General features: G+C 51.4%; 1 protein-coding gene across 5 annotated transcripts in view; it reads left to right on the top strand.

Moving 5' to 3' along the window:
• The window catches only part of NDRG4 (NDRG family member 4), a 92,062-nt gene that overhangs the window by 40,134 nt on the left and 31,483 nt on the right, over positions 1-20,445 (top strand). Inside the window, exon 1 of one of the 5 annotated variants that reach the window (XM_044987104.1) lies at positions 10,751-10,898. The exons of the other annotated variants lie outside the window; for them this stretch is intronic. Within the exon in view, the coding sequence (XP_044843039.1) occupies positions 10,878-10,898 (21 nt within the window). The 5' untranslated portion in view covers positions 10,751-10,877. Of the gene's footprint in view, positions 1-10,750; positions 10,899-20,445 lie in introns of those variants that run through there. 5 annotated transcript variants of the gene reach the window in all.

Below are 20,445 nucleotides of genomic sequence, written 5' to 3'. Positions count from 1 at the left end.
CTGTTGTTTGCTTTTAGCCCCACCCACAAACGTTGTCCTTTGCCATGCTATCCTAGTCATTTGAGTGGAAAAGTTGAGAAAACTTTGAAAGCCTCCCCAAGCCAGGGAAGTTGCATTTATTCATGGCGTTATGTTGTGGTTTGCCACATCTCTCTCTCTCTGCCTGTTGCTCTAGCACTAATGTCCTTGCAGCCGTACTGCCTTGGCCTGTGTTCTTGTTACCTAAGCTAAGCAAGTTTGTGACTCATCAGTACTTGTGGGATCTCCAGGGGAAAGGCAGGTCCTGCATGAAGTGGTGATGTAGTACGAAAACGTTCCCCTCTCATTCGTAGAAATCATAGAATATCAGGGTTGGAAGGGACCTCAGGAGGTCATCTAGTCCAACCCCCTGCTCAAAGCAGGACCAATCCCCAACTAAATCATCCTAGCCAGGGCTTTGTCAGGCCTGACCTTAAAAACCTCTAAGGAAGGAGATTCCACCACCTCCCTAGGTAACCCATTCCAGTGCTTCACCACCCTCCTAGTGAAAAAGTTTTTCCTAATATCCAACCTAAACCTCCCCCTCTGCAACTTGAGACCATTACTCCTTGTTCTGTCATCAGGTACCACTGAGAACAGTCTAGATCCATCCTCTTTGGAACCCCCCTTCAGGTAGTTGAAAGCAGCTATCAAATCCCCCCCTTATTCTTCTCTTCTGCAGGCTAAACAATCCCAGTTCCCTCAGCCTCTCCTCACAAGTCATGTGCTCCAGCTCCCTAATCATTTTTGTTGCCCTCTGCTGGACTCTCTCCAATTTATCCACATCCTTCTTGTAGTGTGGGGCCCAAAACTGGACACAGTACTCCAGATGAGGCCTCACCAATGTTGAATAGAGGGGAATGATCACGTCCCTCGATCCACTGGCAATGCCCCTACTTATACAGCCCAAAATGCCGTTAGCCTTCTTGGCAACAAGGGCACACTGTTGACTCATATCCAGCTTCTCGTCCACTGTAACCCCTAGGTCCTTTTCTGCAGAACTGCTTTCTAGCCATTCGGTCCCTAGTCTGTAGCAGTGCATGGGATTCTTCTGTCCTAAGTGCAGGACTCTGCACTTGTCCTTGTTGAACCTCATCAGGTTTCTTTTGGCCCAATTCTCTAATTTGTCTAGGTCCCTCTGTATCCTGTCCCTACCCTCCAGCATATCTACCACTCCTCCCAGTGTAGTGTCATCTGCAAACTTGCTAAGGGTGCAGTCCACACCATCCTCCAGATCATTAATGAAGATATTGAACAAAACTGGCCCCAGGACCGACCCTTGGGGCACGCCGCTTGATACCAGCTGCCAACTAGACGTGGAGCCATTGATCACTACCTGTTGAGCCCGACGATCTAGCCAGTTTTCTATCCACCTTACCGTCCATTCATCCAGCCCATACTTCTTTAACTTGCTGGCAAGAATATTGTGGGAGACCGTATCAAAAGCTTTGCTAAAGTCAAGGAATAACACGTCCACTGCTTTCCCCTCATCCACAGAGCCAGTTATCTCCTCATAGAAGGCAATTAGGTTAGTCAGGCATGACTTGCCCTTGGTGAATCCATGCTGACTGTTCCTGATCACTTTCCTCTCCTCTAAGTGCTTCAGAATTGATTCCTTGAGGACCTGCTCCATGATTTTTCCAGGGACTGAGGTGAGGCTGACTGGCCTGTAGTTCCCTGGATCCTCCTCCTTCCCTTTTTAGAAGATGGGCACTACATTAGCCTTTTCCCAGTCATCCAGGACCTCCCCCGATTGCCATGAGTTTTCAAAGATAATGGCCAATGGCTCTGCGATCACATCCGCCAACTCCTTTAGCACCCTCGGATGCAGCGCATCCGGCCCCATGGACTTGTGTTTGTCCAGCTTTTCTAAATAGTCCTGAACCACTTCTTTCTCCACAGAGGGCTGGTCGTCTCCTTCCCATACTGTGCTGCCCAGCGCAGTAGTCTGGGAACTGATCTTGTTCATGAAGACAGAGGCAAAAAAAGCATTGAGTACATTAGCTTTTTTCACATCCTCTGTCACTAGGTTGCTTCCCTCATTCAGTAAGGGGCCCACACTTTCCTTGACTTTCTTTTTGTTGCTAACATACCTGAAGAAACCCTTCTTGTTACTCTTAACATCTCTTGCTAGCTGCAGCTCCAAGTGTGATTTGGCCTTCCTGATTTCACTCCTGCATCTTCTTCTTCCTCTTATTCACTCCCAGTGGAGCATAAGGCGTTAACCATTCTCCTCCATTCATTTCGTTCTTGAGCGAGGCAGCAAATTTCATCCCACTTCATTCCCATGCCTTTCATTTCCTCTTCAATGGTCCTTCGCCACGTCCCCAATGGTCTACCTCTCCTCCTTCTTCCTTGTGGTGTCCATCGTAGGGCAATATGAGGGTGTCTATCAGCACCCATTCTCAACACATGCCCCAACCATCTCCATCTTTGTTGTTTGGCTTCATCCACTATGTTGTTAATGCCCATTAATCGGCTCACTTCAACATTGGTGATACGCTGTGGCCAGTGTATGTTAAGAATTCGCCTAAGACACCTTCCTTCAAAACCCCGAAGCCGACTTTCTATCTTCTTGTTGGTCCTCCATGTTTCCGCCACATAAAGCAACACAGAGCGGACGTTCGACCTGTAGATCTCTACCTTGGTTTTCATTTGCAAGATGGACGACCTCCAAATGTTCTGAAGTCTATAGAATGCAGTTGCTGCAAGACCGATTTCTGGTAGATATCTCCTTCTGAATATTACCATCAGCCGATATGTAACTACCAAGATATTTAAAATCGTTCACCTCCTCCAATTCTACGTCACATACTACTGTCATCGTCGAGCTGGCTGTTTTTACTTTCATTGTTTTGCTCTTACCGGCGTGGATATTAAGTCCCACGCACCTTGCTGCTCTACCTACTCTATCAGTCTTCTCTTGGAGGTCCATCTAAGAGCTTGAAATCAGGGCGATGTCATCCGCAAAGTCACAATCTTCAATATGACCAGAGGGTCCCCATGCGATCCCTCTTGGCCTATCTTCGGTGGCTTTCCGCATCACCCAGTCTATAACCACAAGAAATAGGATGGGCGAAATAACACATCCTTGTCTAACTCCCGTTCTCACATGGAACCACTCGCTCCGCTGTCCTTCATGGCGAACACAACACTTATTATCGGCATACATATCTTTGAGGATGTTAATAACTTTCGGAGGGAATCCATATGTTTTTAGGATATTCCAGAGAGATGGATGGTGGACGCTATCAAATGCCTTCTCGAAATCAAGGTAGTTAATGAACAGTGGCGAGTTCCATTCAAGGGATTGTTCCATTATCATACATAATACAAATATCTGATCAACGCATCCTCTCCCACTTCTAAATCCTGTTTGTTCTTCCCTCAGGACCTCTTCTACTGCTTGTCTTATTCTCTGTAACAGGACTCTGCAGAAAACCTTCCCGAGCACTGATGATAGGTTTATACCTCTCCAATTATCACACAAAGACAAATCACCCTTCTTTGGTAATTTCACAATGATACCTTTCTTCCATGCTTCAGGTACTTTCTCTTCTTCCCATGCCTTGTTGAATAGCTCCTCTAGAATCCCGGCACTCATATTCAGGTCGGCTTTTAGCATTTCTGTGGTTATTCTATCATCGCCTGGTGCCCTATTTTCTTTTGTCTGTCTAATGGCCTCTTCTATCTCTCGCTCTGTGATAGGCCCTTGTTCTACCTCCATCTGAAAACTCGTTTCCTCTATTTCAACTACCTCTTCAGGATTTGGTCTATTTAGAGTCTCTCTAAAATGCTCTGCCCACTCCTGCATGCCTGAGCAATATTTTTACACTCCTCCCTGGTCACTTGTCCAATCTTCCACTTCTTGTAAGCTTCTTTTTGTGTTTAAGATCAGCAAGGATTCATGGGCCAGTTGTTTCTTGCTGAGTGTTAGAAGCCACTGTGTGGTTTGTCATTTGGATGAGGTGTATAATCAAGATCAGGAACATTTTCGGTCATTACAGATTGCGTGGCACTAGGCTGGAGAAATTAAAGATGAGTAATTTTGTTTTGCCTCCGTAAATTCCCCTTGGGTCTCTGATGGGGCGGGAGGAGGGGGGTGAGATCAAAACACACATTCTTCCCCCTCTCTATTGGGAGGGAGCAAAACTGAGTTACAGCCACCTTGTTTATTTCTCCATGTGTGCTGGCCGATAATGGGTGAAGCTCAGGAGCTTGGTCTAAGAACCCACAGAGAGGCCGTTCTCCAGGTCTCTGATGTCAATGACAGGCGTTTCTTGCTGGTTTTCTGACTTCCACTGAGACAGGAATATTATGAGACCAGCCTATTCTAGTACTTCCAGCCTTGCTGTGTAGCCTAGTGTTGTATTTACAGTGAATTTAGTAACGTTGTATTACACCACTGTGGGTTTGGCTCTGGTAGCTACAGTTTCAAGCTCAACAGAGTGAAAGTCATCTCTGCTACTTGCTTCAGATTTGGAAGACCTAAGCCCAAGGATAGTGACCACCTGTTCATTTACAAGTACAAGGTCTAGTCTGCTTTACAAGTTTTAATAAAGTTACAGTTCAAGTTATGGTGATAGAATTTGTATCTGCATGGGTCGAGTCCTGTGCACAAGTTACTCACATCCTTCTGGATTGTGGTAGGGTCTGATGGGCCTCTCATGGTTTGATCAGCACTAGAGGGATAGTTTCTGCTGGAGTTTCCCAGTGAGAGCTCAGGTGTCCCACTCTGGGCACCCTCTTTTTATAATGTGATTCTGACTATACCTCATTTGCATGTATGCACATACTGCACCCCGCGGTGATGGCATGTGTTAGAAAAATGTGACTACCAGGTATCTTGTAAGCAAAACATTACTCTTACGGTTAATTTTTTTGCAGTATCACCCACTGGTACATCCTTTTGCATAATCATGTGGCAGAGGATCATTTTTTGGTCACTTACATATGTCAAGCATTTTCTTAAGTCTATGGCCTAGTATGGCTAATCTGAAATGTTACAGGCCTTGCATTCAGCCCTATTTACTTAGATACCTAACGCATACTTAATCTTTCTGACTACTGATCAATCTCATACTTCTATAATCCAACAATTTAACTCTATTTAGCATACAGTGATTATATATGATGTGATGTTGCACTCCATACGCTTTATAAAAATATGTTTCTAAGTGTGAATACGCTGTAGCTGGAATATGCTTTATGCAAAAGGTCTCTTGTAAGGTATCATTACAAAGCTTATGATCTACTGAACATGTTCATCCCATTTGTATGAATGTATCATTCTTGTATCTAAAACTAGGAATATGAAGGATAACTCTGTGGTCCTATTGTAATTATGCAAAGTGGGGGCCATTAATGGTGGTTTAGAACCTTGATGGCTCCCATTGATTAGGACAATTGGTTGTAAATGGTTTATTTACCTGCAAGCCCTCCTGTATCCGTGGGGACGAGCCCTGGAAGAATGGAGGGGGTCTCACAGGACATGTGAACATGTCACCTGATTCCAGAATCCATCTTAAACCTGGTGCTTTTCCATTTAGAAGGAGGGGTGGGGACCCCGAGAGACACAAGATTCCTGCCTTGTGCCAAAGCTATAAAAGGGGGTGGAGCAGGACAAGGGGGTTCCAGCCATGAGAAACCCCCTAGTTACCACCTAAGATGCCTGCTGGAGCTAACAAGGGCTGTACTGGGGAAAGGATCGGGCCCAGACTAGGAAGGAGTCTAGTCTGTGAAAGAAGCTTTTTGGAACATCTCTGAGGGTGAGATTTACCTGTAATCAGTTTCTTAATGTACTAGGCTTAGACTTGCGTGTTTTATTTTATTTTGCTTGGTAACTTACTTTGTTCTGTCTGTTATTACTTGGAACCCCTTAAATCCTACTTTTTATACTTCATAAAATCACTTTTGTTTATTGATAAACCCAGAGTAAGTGATTAATACCTGGGGGAGCAAACAGCTGTGCCTATCTCTCTATTGGTGTTATAGAGGGCGGATAATTGATGAGTTTACCCTGTATAAGCTTTATACAGAATAAAATGGATTTATTTGGGGTTTGGATCCCATTGGGAACTGGGAGCCCGGGTGCTGGAGACAGGAGTACTTGCTGAGCTGTTTTCACTTAAAGCCTGCAGCTTTGGGGGCATGGTCTAGATGCTGGGTCTGTGTCGCAGCAGGCTGGCGTGTCTGGCTCAACAAGGCAGGGTTCTGGAGTCCCAAGCTGGCAGGGAAAATGGGCTCAGAGATAAATTCAGCACATCAGGTGACAGTCCCAAGGGGGTCTCTGTGACCGAACCTGTCACATGTGACATGCATGACATGTCAGTTAATCGTAACATCACACCATAAATGACCAATAACCTAAAATTATTGGCTACAGCTGTACCGAGGTGGTGGTGCGATGAGGGGTGTTCTCCCACGCCAGCGGGCTCTCTCCAGGGTTTGGCATGTCAGTGCAGTGGCGGAACAGGGGGGTTGGCATTCCAGAGCCTGGCATCTGGGCCCTGACACCTTGAGGGCTGGGTGTGTCGGCAGGTCTGTATTTGGGCTGGTGGCTAGTCTCGCAGGGGCAGTTACAGGTCAGGATGGAGGAGCATTGGCCGGGCTGGGGGAGCCGGGTCTGGAACATTAGCAGAGCTGTGCTTGCCTCTGTCCCTGAAAGCAGGTCAGCGTTTGCGGGGTGCCCCTCTGAAAATGATTCCCACGTTGCTGTGCGCTGCAAAGGAATGGCACCGCTCCTCTTCCCCAGGCGGTCGCAGCAGGGTCCTCTCTAACACACAGGCAGCAAAACATCCGAGGCAGCAACAAGGGAGATGCTGCTCCTCGTGTGTGTGACGACGGGGCTGGGAGGGCCAGGCGTCTGCCTAGGACAGCAAGAATCCTCACCCAGGCCCTGCAGCTCTGTCAGGGGGAGGAGAATGTGCGATGGATTTTTATATGTAGAAGTCGGTCCAATAAAAGAGGGTCCCTCACCCACCTGGTGTCTCCAATGGGTTTTTAGGCAGGGATATTGACCCCCACCCCCTCACATGACTTTCCCATGGAAATCCAGACTCTCAGCAATTATGTAGCCCACTCTGATGCATTCCCTAATCTCAGAGCATCCTGGCTCCAGGCACCAGTACACCAAGCGCGTGCCTGGGGCAGCAAGCCGCGGGGGGCGGCCTGCCGGTCCCTGCGAGGGTGGCAGTCAGGCAGCCTTTGGCAGCTTGCCTGCGGGAGGTCCGCCGGTCCCGCGGATTTGGCGGCAATTCAGCGGCGGGTACACCGAAGCCACGGGACCGGCGGACCTCCCACAGGCAAGCGGCCGAAGGCAGCCTGCCTGCCGTGCTTGGGGCAGCAAAAAAGCTAGAGCCGCCTCTGCTTCTCCCACACGTTAGCTAGGAAGTGAAGGGGGAAGGCCAGGAGTTGAGCCAGGATCAGCACCACTGAGACACTCCAAGCTGCCAGCTTGCAGTTTTCTCCTGGCTGAGTTACCTGGCGCTGACCTCGCGAAGGTCACTCGCTTGCCAGTGCATTGCAGAGGAGAGGAGTCGGTGAAGGAAAGGAGGGGAGCTGCCAGTGCAGTTCACTAGCCTTGTGCTAGGGGAGACCAGGGATAAAATCTCACTTGCGTCACATGTGCAAAGCGTTCGGAGATCTCAGGATAATTCCCAGTGGGAGTCCATGTCAGAGCCAGCACCCCCTTCAGAGAGCTCTCCAGACTGGAGTGGAGTGGGCTGTCCAAAATGAAAATGACAGATCCCAAGGAGTTCATTGACAACCCTTCCTCCCACTGTGACAGTCTGTAGCCTTACGTTCACCACTTTTACAAAACTACGATCAGTCTTGTTCAAAGTATGCCTTGTGAGAGATCATTTGAAAACTCGTAATTGGCTGATGGTTATTGTCCTGGTACAAGATGTCTGGCAAATTTGTATGCAAAGTTATAAAATTCTATTGTATGATAGTACTGCGACATGCTCCATGTTTAGAAAAGCAGATATTGGCTAGTTCCTCAGAGACAAAAGGCAAACTGGCGCCTCAGCCAGGTGTCAACACAATCGAATGGACTGTCACCTGGTTAAGTGGCCATTCTTTGGCGGGGGGGGGGGGGGGGTGATAAATGTGCACTTTTGGCAGTGGAACAGCTGGAGGTTCCCATGTAAACAGACTGTCTGTCCTTGAAACCCCAGTTGGAGATGATTCTCAAAGAGAAGGAAAAGATATAAAAATGAGGAACAGAGGCCCCAAATCACTGCTCTCCCTCATCTATATTCATGGCATCAACAATGGTTGAAAGACAAAGGAAGCATCATTGAACTGGGGAAGGGGTCCTGTCTGAAAGACCCAGCCAGACTGCTGTGAACATGTGGTGAGAAAAACCTTTGTGCTTCAAGTTCTCTTCGCTGGTTAAGTTAGGTAGTAGTTTGCATTTTAGCTTTTATTTCTTTGCAACCAATTCTGACTTTTATGCCTCATTACTTGTAATCACTTACAATTTATCTCTCTGTAGTTAATCAGCTTGTATTATTGTTTTATCCGAACCAGCATGTGTTCGGATTGAAGTGTGTGGGGAAACTCCATTGGAGATAACAGGGTTTGTGCACATCACTCTCTGCTAATGAAATGCCGGACTTTCTGTGAGCTTGTATTGTCCAGAAGGAAAGAGCTGAGCAGTACAAGATGCACATTCCTGGGGATAAGTCTGGGACTGCGAATTTGCTGGTGTCGCTCTGTAATATAATTCAGGAGTGGCTGGCTAGCACTTGTATCATTCAGCTGGGAGTGATTTTGCACGCTGGAGGCTGTGTGTGAACAGACCAGGCATGGTGGTTCTCACAGTGAAGCAGTGTGAAAGGCTTCCTGGGTTGGAGAACCGATAGGACACAGCTGTTCAGCACTCCAGATTGTATCCTGGGTAATGTTGCGGCCACCCACTGTGATGTTGAGTCATGGGCTCGCACTCTGACTCCCTGGCCAAAGCAGCCCCCTTGTTGGGCTAAGCAATCCTTGCCCTGCAGTCAAGAGCGGAAGCTCAGCAGAGAATGAACTGGGCAAAGAGCAGGGTCTGATGCTGACAGAGATGCTGAGCTGAGCACTGAGGGAGTGGGAGCGGAGGTGCCAGTAAGCCAGTCTGCAAAGGCCCCTTCTTAAGAATCTTCGATTTTGTGGCCTCTTTTCCAGGTTGATCCTTTCGTTGGTCCCTTCTTTTGGTGATCTACCCCCTGCCCCCTCCCAGCTCCACTCCTGCAAAGTACTTGAATCCACTGGATTTTAACAGCTCTGCCCTCCTGATGTTTCAGCAGGTTGAGCCAGTCCCTCTAGAGCAGTGGTCTTAAGCAGGGTACGCAGAGGTCTTCCAGGGGATACATCAGCTCATCCAGAGATTTGCCTAGTTTTACAACAGGCTATGTAAAAAGCGCTGGCAAAGCCAGTACAAACTACAATTTCATACAGACGATGACTTGTTTATATTGCTTTATATACGATACACTGAAATGTAAGTACAATGGTTATATTCCAATTGATTTACTCTGCAATTTATATGGTAACAGTGAGAAAGTCGGCCATTTTTCAGTATTAGTGGGCTGTGAAACTTTTGTGTTTTGATGTTTGATTTTGTGAGCGAGTAGTTTTTAAGTGAGGTGGAACCTGGGGGTACACAAGACAAATCAGACTGCGGAAGGGGGTACAGTCGTCTGGAAAGGTTGAGAGCCATTTGCTTTAGATGAGACTAGGTACTACTCTGCGCATCACAGCAAACAGAGAATGCGCCGTGTGCTAAAGAAGCAGTGCACGGGTGTCCTTGCCTGTGTGGGTTTGTGCGTGAGCACATTTTTCATGTCTCTGTGCCAGGGGCGGCTCTACCTTTTTGGCCGCCCCAAGCAGTCATGCGCGGGAGGCGCCCCGGAGCCGCGGGAGCAGCGGACCTCCCGCGGGCATGACTGCGGAGGGTCCGCTGGTCGTGCGGCTCGGCTGGACCTCCCGCAGCTGTGGACGGTTCGCAGGTCCGGCGGCTCTGCTTGAGCTGCCGCAGGCATTCCTGCGGGAGGTCCAGCCGAGCCGCGGGACCAGCGAACCGTCCGCAGTCATGCCGGCGGGAGGTCCACTGGAGCCGCGGGACGAGTGCCCCCGCCGCAGTCATGCCTGCGGCAGGGCGGGTCGGCCCGGGGCTCCGGTGGACCTCCCGCAGGCATGACTGCGGCAGGTCCGCCGGCCCAGCCTGCCGCCCCCCCGGAAAGGGCCGCCCCACGCACGTGCTTGCCGCGCTGGGGTCTGGAGCCGGCCCTGCTCTGTGGGCATGTGTGTCTGTTTGCACGTGGGCATGTTTCTTACCTTGTGGATCTGCATCTCTCTGGGCATTCTGGTGCATGCATGCCTGTTAATGTGCAGAGAGCTCCGTTTTTGTGGGTCTGTGTACATGCTTGTGCATGTTTCCGTCTCTGTGTTTGTGTGTTTCTGTGTGCATGCATGTTAGCACATGTCCTTTTGTGTGTGTCTCTCTCTGTCATGGCAAGGAAGATGGAGGGCGTAGTGATGATCTGCAATGATTTTTTTTTTCTTCATAAACGGGTATTTTGAGCCAATTGGAGCATGAATAATTTTCTCAGCAGCCAATCGCAAAGCTCCTGGGCTCCATTTCAACAACTGCCTGCAATAAAAAAGAAGGAAAAATTCCCAAGCCAGAGCTGGTAGAGGGAGAATGGAGCAATGGGAGGGGCTAATACAGGGGATGGAGCTGATTTATAAATCGAAGCCGAGAGGCTGACTTCATACACAGCCTGTCAGCTCTCTGCACTCAGGACGGGGGCCACTGGCTCCAGTGCTACCTTCTCTCCCCTGAGGAATCTGCGCCGGACAAGCTCCTCACGATGCCAGAGTGCTGGGATGGGGTAGGTACAGCCCCCACCTCTCCCCGGTGTCGTGCAGGGCTTTCCCAGGCGAGAGCACCCACGATCCACACAGGATCTTTGCACCAGCCAGGGCTGCCATTCACAAGCCAGCGTAGGCAGCGGGGCAAAGAAATCTCGTCTGCCTTCTAACCCGTGCATTTCCCCGAATCACAAGCAGATTGCAGGGGTGACCAGTTCCCCAGCATTATCCTGGAGTATTCGTCCCCACTGGGCTCAGGAGCTGCAGAGAACCACCTTGGTCCTTGCAGCCCTGAGGGAAGGAAAATGAATGCAGGTGCTACAGCAGGGATGGGCATGTGTGTCTTTCTCCGGCAAGAGAGAGCAGGTGTAGGGAAGCATGCCTGGAGTCCCAGGGAGACCCATGCCTGTGTTCTGAGAGGTGTGCGGGATGGCTGGGGGGCATTGCATGTCTTGTTGCATGTATCAGCAGCCATCAAATCCGAGCACATTCTGCACTCTGCAGGGACTGCAGTAGCAAATGACAACAACAGGCGCTGCTGCGGGGTGGGGGTGAGCAGCAGGTGGGGGAGGGGGGCTCAGCGCTGCAGCGGGTTTCGTGGAGAACCTTGTGCAGATCCTGGAACGTCGAGGCAAGAGGAGAGATGCGCAGGGCTGGGCTTGACGTGCTCCGCCGCAGTGGGATGGATCATCCCTGTGACCAGCAAACATACATGGTGTCCCATGATGAGAGCCATGGTCCGTGCTGTTTGCCCTGCACAGCCAGCGCCTGGATGGTGCTCCCCATCTCGCCCACCCGGGCTCGGTCTCTCTCCCCGTCGCAACAGCATCTGTGCCCCTAGGTTGGGCTAATTCGTGATGCGCTAGGGTCTCCCCCACCCCGACCAGGTAGGGAAGGACTATGGGAAGGGGCCCTTCTGCTCGGCCCAGGGGGATGCAGGGGACCTGGGGCTTTGGGCTCAGGTACGCAGCGGTGTTTGTGGCAGGGTGGAGCGTGCATGAAGCTGCAGGGGACGCTGGGGAAAGGGCGGGGAAGTTCTGCGCTGGAAGGAGCCAGGCCGGGGTAGAAATGTTTGGCGCTAGGGAACCGCGTGGCTGGAGAGGAAGGTGCAGCAGCAGCTTTGGGTAGCTTCCTATTTTCGGGGGGATGAGTGCTACTAGCATATGTGCCAACTCTTAGTGACGAGCTAGGGATAGCGGGGCACCGGTGGGCTGGCAGGTAGGTCTCAGGGCTAAGTGTCAGGACACCGGGGTTCGAGTCCTTCCTCTGCCCTGTTCTGTGACCTTGGACAAGTCCCGTCTCTGCTTTGTGCCTCAGTTTCCCTGTCTGTAAAAGGGGGATCATGATCCTCCTGTGAGATCTGTGGCTGAGAAGTGGACTATAATTGCCAAGCGGAAGTAGGGACGGTCATGGGGATGATATGTACTTGCCTCCCGGAGGGGTCAAGAGGCCTCGTTAGAGACTCAGGACAAATGACACTTGGACAGAGTCAAGCGGGTGTTCAGGATGAGGTGTTCAGGGGGCCCTTATGAGCTGGAGGCTCAGCACTGTCCTCTGGCCCCATTGAGACCTTGAGCAGCTGGCTGGAGCTGATCAGCCTCCTTTGGAGGATGGGCCAACCTTGGAGCAGGGATCCTGAGCATCTCGCCCTCTGTGGCTGATGGCTGGGATTCCCCACTTCCTCCCTTCGGGGGGGTGGAGGATAGCTCAGGGGTTTGAGCATTGGCCTGCTAAACCCAGGGTTGTGAGTTCAATCCTTGAGGGGGCTGCTTAGGGCTCTGGGGCAAAAAAAATCAGTTCTTGGTCCTGCTAGTGAAGGCAGGGGGCTGGACACAATGACCTTGAAAGGTCCCTTCCAGCTCTAGGAGATTGGCTGTGCGTGTAATGCAGGACTCCCCTCTGCCCCTTTGGGAAGAGACGCGTTCTGCCTTGGCACGGGGAGAGCAAGACAGCTGTGAGCCTTGCCCCAGAGCCAGGAGGAGCAGGCGAAGCCCAAGGTGACCAGCTGGGAAGGGGGATGAGAGAGAGCCCAGCAGTTTGGTTAAGGTGATGGCAGAGAGCTTTCCTAGCCAGACAGACACCAGGTCCAGGTCAACCATGAGTTACCCTTGTGCAGCATCAGTGAGTGCCTGGACACCAGGGAGGACAGGATCAGGTCCCTTGCATTAAAGCAGAAGGCCCACCTGGCCAGTCTCCCCACGGGGTGTATTTCTGCTAAAGCCGCAAAGTGACCCCACTGGTGAATCTGGCCAGTCCTGCACCAGCCGGGAGTCCAGATTAGGAGCCAAAGGGCCTGTAACTCACTGGGAGGGGACCTGTCTGAAAGGAACAGCTCTAAAAAATGGACAAAAGTAAGTCACGGTCCCTAACCTGAGCACGTCCTTGAGAACACAGGCAGCGGGATGACATCACTGACAGCCAGTCAGGGAGCTGAAACTGCATCCTGCATCCCAAAGCCGCCCGTGAACAAAACAGCCGGAGAACAGTTCGAGGGTTTGGTTTTTTTCTTGGTTGCAGCTGAAATTTTGTCAGGAACAGCTGAAGAGGGAGTGTTTTTACAGGGTTAGAGCAGAGGACCGGGAGTCGGGACTTCTGGATTCTGTTCCCAATCCTGCCACTGAACCCTTGGGACACCTTGGACAAATCACTTAACTTCTGTGTACCTCAGTTTCCCTAGAGAGAGTGATTCTTTTTACCTAACTGGGGCGGGGGAAGCCATGAAGTGTAGCTTATTAGAGCATAGAAAGTCCTTGGAGATTCTTGCCAGAAGGCTCGGTAGAAAAGCACAGGGTCACTGTGGAATGTGTTGGAGAAATGCAGACTCTCCAGCCAAACCAATGCACAAAGCTGAGAGGTCAAGCAGAGAGCACGCTAGCAATCCAGGCCGGTATTGCTAGGGGACACGTAAGCTGCATGTGCAAAACACCTGGCATGCTTGAGCAAGGAGGGGATTGGCTTGCAGATGTGTCTGCGTGCATGGCCCTGGCTTGCGCGTACAGATCAGGTGTTTTGCATGTGGGAGTGCACTTTTGCACACGTGCTCTCAAAACAATGCAAAGTACTGGGGCCAAGAGGTGGATGCAGGATGGGTGTTCTCAATGCCCCAAACAAAGTTTCGTGGCACCTAGAGGTCCTAGTCTGATCAGGGCCCCATTGTTCTGGGTGCTGCACACGTACTCCTGCTGCTCCTCTTCATCCTCCTCCTAGCTAAGCTCTGAGTCCGAGGTCACAGCATGAGAGCAGCTCTGGGTAAGGTGTCCATGTCCCCACTCACTAACACTGAGCAAAGCCCAGAAGCTCGTCTCCAGAGAGGCCTTCTGACCCGTAAGTCACACAGTAGCGCTGGTGTGTGACGCCACACACCCACTGGGATGCTGAGACTCCCATGTGGCGAGCCAAGGGTGATGCTTAGTCCTGATGCCCAAGCATCCTGCCCTGTCCTGTTCCCACCAAGCCTCAGTGGCAAAATTCCCATTAACGTTCCCATCTGCTAGTTTTTATGTATTTAACCGATTGTAATTAAAGCAAACCCGTCCAGAAGCTGAATGCGATTTGGCTGAGAAAGATGGAACCTTGGAAAGTTGCTGGATGGAACCGTCTGTGGCTCTGCTCCTGAGGGGCTGGGCATGCACTCCGGGGACGGCATCAGGCCGGCAGGTTTTTCTCGTGGGGGATTTTTGCAAGCATACCGCTGCTGCTGTAAACCAGCGAGCCTGGGTCCCAGGGCATCGTTTCCCAGCCCCCCACATGTGACTCGCCCTGTTGCAGCTGCCATTCTGGAAACCCTCATTTCTCATAAGCTTTTAAGACCCTGGGCCTGGTGGAGCTTTTCTCCCCTTCCCAGTAACTGTGGGAACTTGGCCACTTTGGGCAGAGTGAATCCAAAATGGCAGCCATGAGTGGGCCGTGGAGGGGAGACATCCAGCAAGCTGTGGCCCCTGTTCTTCTAAAGGAATGGCGATGAGGTGCTGTATATTAGATCACTGATTTGGGAGATACTTTTGTGACTCCCTTGTGAGGCAAAATACACATTTTGGGGGGAAATACCCAAGGGCAGAGAAATACCAGGGGCCCAATTTTCCTCCGCTCTGGTGCCTAGTTTTCGAGGTGCTGAGCACCCACCACCCCAGTCGAAGTCGACGGGTGCTGAAGTATTGTGGCAGTGCCAGAAGTCCAAGTCAGGACTGAGGCCTCCTGGTGCTAGGTGCTGTACAAACACACAGTCCCCGGCTTTGAAGATGTTAAAATCTCCTCGCTGTGGGGAGTGACCCCTTGGCTGAGATTAAGAGCAGGCTCAGGCTCTGTTGACAAAGAAAAGGAGCAAACCCCTCCACCCCAGAGCTTCGTGACAGAGGGGCGGGCAGACCTGTAGCACTGGGCATGGGGTGGAAGCAAAGATCAGAGAGAGAGAGGTTGTGGAATGATTAGCTGAAACTCCTCCCCTTGCACCCAATGCACTGAGTGACTCGACCAATCCTGAGAAGCCACCAGACCCTGTTGCTCTCTGAGCCCCAAAGGGCAGGTCTGAGCAGCATGGCCACGCCTGAAGTAGCAATGAAGGGTTGGCTCCATCAAGAAGGCTCCCCATGTCCGTCCCGGAGCCCAGACCTGCGTTCCCTGGAATGCAGCCAATTATCCTCACACGGCCAGGCGCACTGTGCAGTCGGGATCTTCTGCATGGCGATACCCCCATTGCTGGGATCACGGGCAGGTGCCCAGAGGTGGACTCCAGCTGGGGATGTAACGCCCTCGGCCTAATACGGTGGCATCCCTACCCCCTCACTGACGGGAGTGAGAATGTACGGGGGGTTAACTGAGAATGGAAGAGGGAGCCCTGAAGTCTGGGGACTTCTGATCGATCCGTCTTAGGGTTTTATACTGCTGCCCATCAGTGCGGAGCTGTAAAATCAACAGCAGCGGCGAAGTCCCGAGTAGACCTTAGATTTCAGGTCAACCCACTAGAACTGGAAAGTCCAGATCCAGATTTGGACTGAGGTTTTGAACCCCGCCCCCCTGACCCTGAGTGTGGTGTGGATGTGTGGGTGTTGGCTTGGGTCCCCTCTTTAATCCTAGTATATGTGAGTGCTTGGTGCTATAGGGCGTTCCTGCCCCCAGGTGTTTACCAATCAGACACCGGAGCTGTGCCAGGGGATGGTTCTCAGCAATGGGGTGAATTAACACCATTCTCCCCTACAAAAAGGACAGGCATCATGGAAAAGATCAGGTTCCCCAGAAAGATGGGTCTGACGGCACAGCAGCAGAATAGCTCTGATACAGCGGATGAAGGTTTGGCCAGAGATGTCCTTGCTTTCCGCTGCTGTGGACAAAGCTCCCTTATGCACCCCCATTTACCCCTCGGATTGTGTGCCCCACTGATGCGCTTTATTGGGGACTAAACTAAAGAAGCAAACGCCGTAGATCAAAATCCTGGGGCTGGTTGCCTCCCTCCTGTTTGTTCCAGCGCATTGCAGAGCTCCGAGCTCCCGCTCCCTTTTGGTGCATGCTGCAGTACTGCCAAGCCTCCATTAATCCCTGCCCTCAATCAATACTCCAGTCAAGAAAGCAAACCCATCAGAGCAGGCAGCTGGAACATGGCTCATAACAGGGCAAGTGGGAGCCGGCAAGCAGACGCAACTGGGTCCGTGCCCTGGATCTGACTGGGCCGGGAACTGGAATGAATGCTGAGCAGGGAGGCCGGGCAGCTTAGGGGCTGGAGAAGGAGAACAGAGCGGCATGTACTGGGCCGCTGTCCCCTCGCTGCCGCGGTCCTGGGAAGGACAAGGGCCAGCTCTGTTTGGAGGAGCAGGATTCAGCCATTTCAGCAGCCGTGCAGCAGAGCTGGGAGCCGGAGCAGCAGATGGTGCGCGATGAAAAGCTCTGGGTGTCGTCTGGCTTGTAAACCATTCAAGTGACTCTTTGTCTGACAAGGGCTCCTCTTCCTCCCCCTCCACAGCAAGACAGATTAGGGTCAAGGGCTCTTTCTGAGGGAGAACCTGGAATTAGAGCGTCTCTAGCTCCTGCTGATTGCGATTGCGGGGCCAGGGCTCACTGCATCTTTTAGCATCGTGGCTTATTGGGATGTAGCTTCCTGTTTTAACCCCACAGTCCCTGCTGTGCTATTCCAGCCCCTCCTCCCACCCACTCACCCCCATCCAGGGCTGGGATTGAGTCTTTCTTCCTAGCAGGCTCCATTGTCTCCAGCGAGAGTGATTTTCTCTAGCACTAAAGTTCTTGCTGATTCTGGCTGCAGATCCTGTTCACTAAGTGCCCTAGTTTTCGTTAAAAGGGAACATTGATGTCCTGAGCCCGGCATCCTGCTCTGGAATCTGGCAGCTTTCCAGTCCTCCCGACAGGCGCTCTGGGAAAACCCCTGCCAGGGCCAGTTTGCAGCCCCGGCACGTGCAGTCTTGACGTTGTTTCCAGACATGTGCCTGTGACCCAAAAACCCAGAGAGGCTTGGCGCGGCTGCACTGAATCTGTCCTGCCGATGCTGCCGCCTCTCTGGTTATAGCACTGGGTACTGACAGGGGAGCTGGAGCTGGACAAAGGTGCTGAAAGACCTGCCTGTTCCAGCCAATAACAACAGAGCCTGTCAGCGATTGGCTGCTTACATTATCCTCCTCCTCCAATAGGCAGGAATGGAGTGTTTTGATTGGCTGGCAAGGAGATCCTGGTGCAGGTGTGATTGGCAATTTTCAAGGGCAAGGGAAGTGGCAGCTCTGACTGGCTTAATGCCAGCCCAGAGGGACTACCTCTAGGCAGGAGCATAAGCCAACCTGTAACGAATGGGGAGAAGTGTTCCCTGGGGGCAGGTGGGGATTCTTGTGCCTTCCTCAGGAGCAGCTGGCTGTGGAGATGGAGGGTGGAGTGGGTGGAGCTGAGCAGGGCTGTGACCCGCTCTGGCAGTCTCCATGCGAAAGGGCATTTCGGACACCATAGCCCATTCAGTGGAGACAGACTGTGTGCCAGGCGTCATGGGGGTCTGTGAGATGGACACCTAAGCTCAACTGAGATTCCCCAGCTCATTCCACAGCAGAAGCCTGTGTGATTGTGAAAGCTGATCTAGGCCTGGTTTGAACCAGTGACCTAGGGATAAAGGGCCCCGTAATCGCCCCCCCCCAATCCTGTGCTCATCATCACTATAGTATCTGAGCAGCTCATCTCCCGGTGTTGGTTCCTGTCTTCAGAGGCCTCCATGTCCGCCATGACTTTAGGATCCCCGTCACCCTGCATCGTGACCTCTCACTGGAACGAGGGAACTGTCAACCTCCAGCGTGAGACGTGTGGGAGCAGGAAACAGGGCTGTCCCAGCCCCCGGCTCAGCACCGTGGGACTCCCTCGTGGTGGAGATTAGAATGATCACGAACCATAGCACCTTCCTAGCGCAACGGCCCAGCCTTTCCTCAGCACCAGAAACCTCCCTATCAGTGGGGCAGGAAAGGAGTGACTGTGGCGTTACCCAGGGTTGGGAGGCACCTCACCACCACCTGCCCTGAGCAACAGGAAGTCTTGTCTGTGCCTCGTGTGGGTCAGCTCCCTGGCACGAGCAGCCTCTGGCAGCACAAATACGACCCTGCAGGCGTCTCTGTCTCTGTGCAGGTGGCAAGAGGCACACATCGACCTGTGAGTCGTTCGCGTGTTCCCTGTATAGTCCAGCCCCTTATCCACTGGACACTCACAGAATTACCAGGCCTGCTCTTCCCAAAGGAACACATCTCAGGACTAGCTCTCCGCTTAACCCTACAGCACTGAGATATAGCGAAAACAAGAATAAATTTTTCATTGAAGCACAGAGATTCACGTGACAGTGAGTAAGAAAGTTGGGAACAAGTGGTTCCGTACAGAACAAAATCATAACACACTTTCTAGAGACCTAAACTTAACTAGCCCGATCTCCCTTGTCTATTTATTGACCCAAAGTTCTCTTCAGCATCCTGGTTGAGACTCCTCTTTCATGAAGTAAAACCCACTGCCCATTTACTTGCTAGGTGAAGGAGAACAGGGTGTCGTCTTTGTTCCTCAGATACTCTAGAGCAAACCTTGGATGTGTACCTCAAGAAAAGCCCTCTCCCGTCTCCCCATCCCCAGCAGGGTTTACTTTTAATTTTCTCTCTTGAAATTCTTACAATCCTTCATTACCGGTCGGTTCAGACAGGTGAGAGGAGACCCATTGTGAAACATACAATACTTAATATATACGTCAGGAGCCAGCCTGATAAATATTTCTTATCCAAAAGAGAGCCTGCTTTTCACTTTTGCTGGTGACCGGTCCCTGGACACACTCTAAGAACACAATTTTCTGTACACATCCATAACTCCTTGCACAGCGTCTGTATGGGCGTTTTGCGGCGATGTTGGTGACCCGTGTGACATCGGCTTTCATTTGAGACGTCACGTGACGTTTTTTGGTGGACTATGACGTACATACCCGGCCCAAGAGATCCCTGCAACCTCTCTGCACCCCTTTGGTGCTGCTTGCCGGTTGGCATTGAGAGGTTCCTGGGTCACATCAGACCCTTTGGGGTCTTTAACTTGTCAGGCACATGGATGTCATGCTGATGAGTCAGCTGTAATTGTCTGGACAATTGTCCCATTATTGTCACTAAAAACCGCCCCGAGTCCGGTCCCTGTGATCTTCCCAGATCTCTTGTATCTGCTGTCAAGCTCGTGAATTGGCGCTAGATTTGCTTGTCTGTAATTTGGGGTGTGTCATTGCTGTGATGACCCCCCCTTCGCCGGATTCTCAGCTGATGTAAATTAACCGACGGTGATTTCCACCGTCTGAGGATTTGGACCCTGTTTCTCTGCAACTGTTCTGCTAATTCAAGAAGCTTAATGGGGCAGGACATTATTTCCCTGTGTACCCACTTCGGATCTTCCCATTTCATTAGGGCTTCTGGTAAATGCTAGAACTGCAGCACAGAGACCAACATTGGTGTCCCGAAGCTGCCTTGTTATGCCTTTAACTCTCTGGGTACGTCTACACTACGGGACTATTCCGAATTTGCATAAACTGGTTTTGTAAAACAGATTGTATAAAATCGAGTGCGCGCGGCCACACTAAACACATTAAATCGGTGGTGTGCGTCCACGGTCCGAGGCTAGCATCGACTTCTGGAGCGTTGCACTGTGGGTAGCTATTCCGTAGCTATCCCATAGTTCCCGCAGCCTCCCCCGCCCCTTGGAATTTCCGGGTTGAGATCCCAGTGCCTGATGGGGCAAAAATAATTGTCGCGGGTGGTTCTGGGTAAATGTCGTCAGTCACTCCTTCCTCTGGGAAAGCAACGGCAGACAAGCATTTCGCGCCTTTTTTCCCTGGATTGCCCTGGCAGATGCCATAGCATGGCAATCATGGAGCCTGTTTTGCCTTTTGTGACTGTCACCGTATGTATACTAGATGCCGCTGACAGAGGCGATTCAGCAGCGCTACACAGCAGCATGCTTTTGCTTTTGCATGACAGCAGAGATGGTTACCAGCCATACTGCACCATCTACCAATCCATAAATTGGTAAAAAGATGAGCATGGCTACCAGTCGTTTTGCACCATTTGCTGCTGTCATAAGTGC

The sequence above is a fragment of the Mauremys mutica genome, chromosome 14 (genome assembly GCF_020497125.1).
Source record: "Mauremys mutica isolate MM-2020 ecotype Southern chromosome 14, ASM2049712v1, whole genome shotgun sequence".
In the NCBI taxonomy this organism is placed as follows: Eukaryota; Metazoa; Chordata; order Testudines; family Geoemydidae; genus Mauremys; species Mauremys mutica.
The sequence above is the reverse complement of the archived record's forward strand: the minus strand, read 5'-3'. Positions and strand labels throughout refer to the sequence as shown.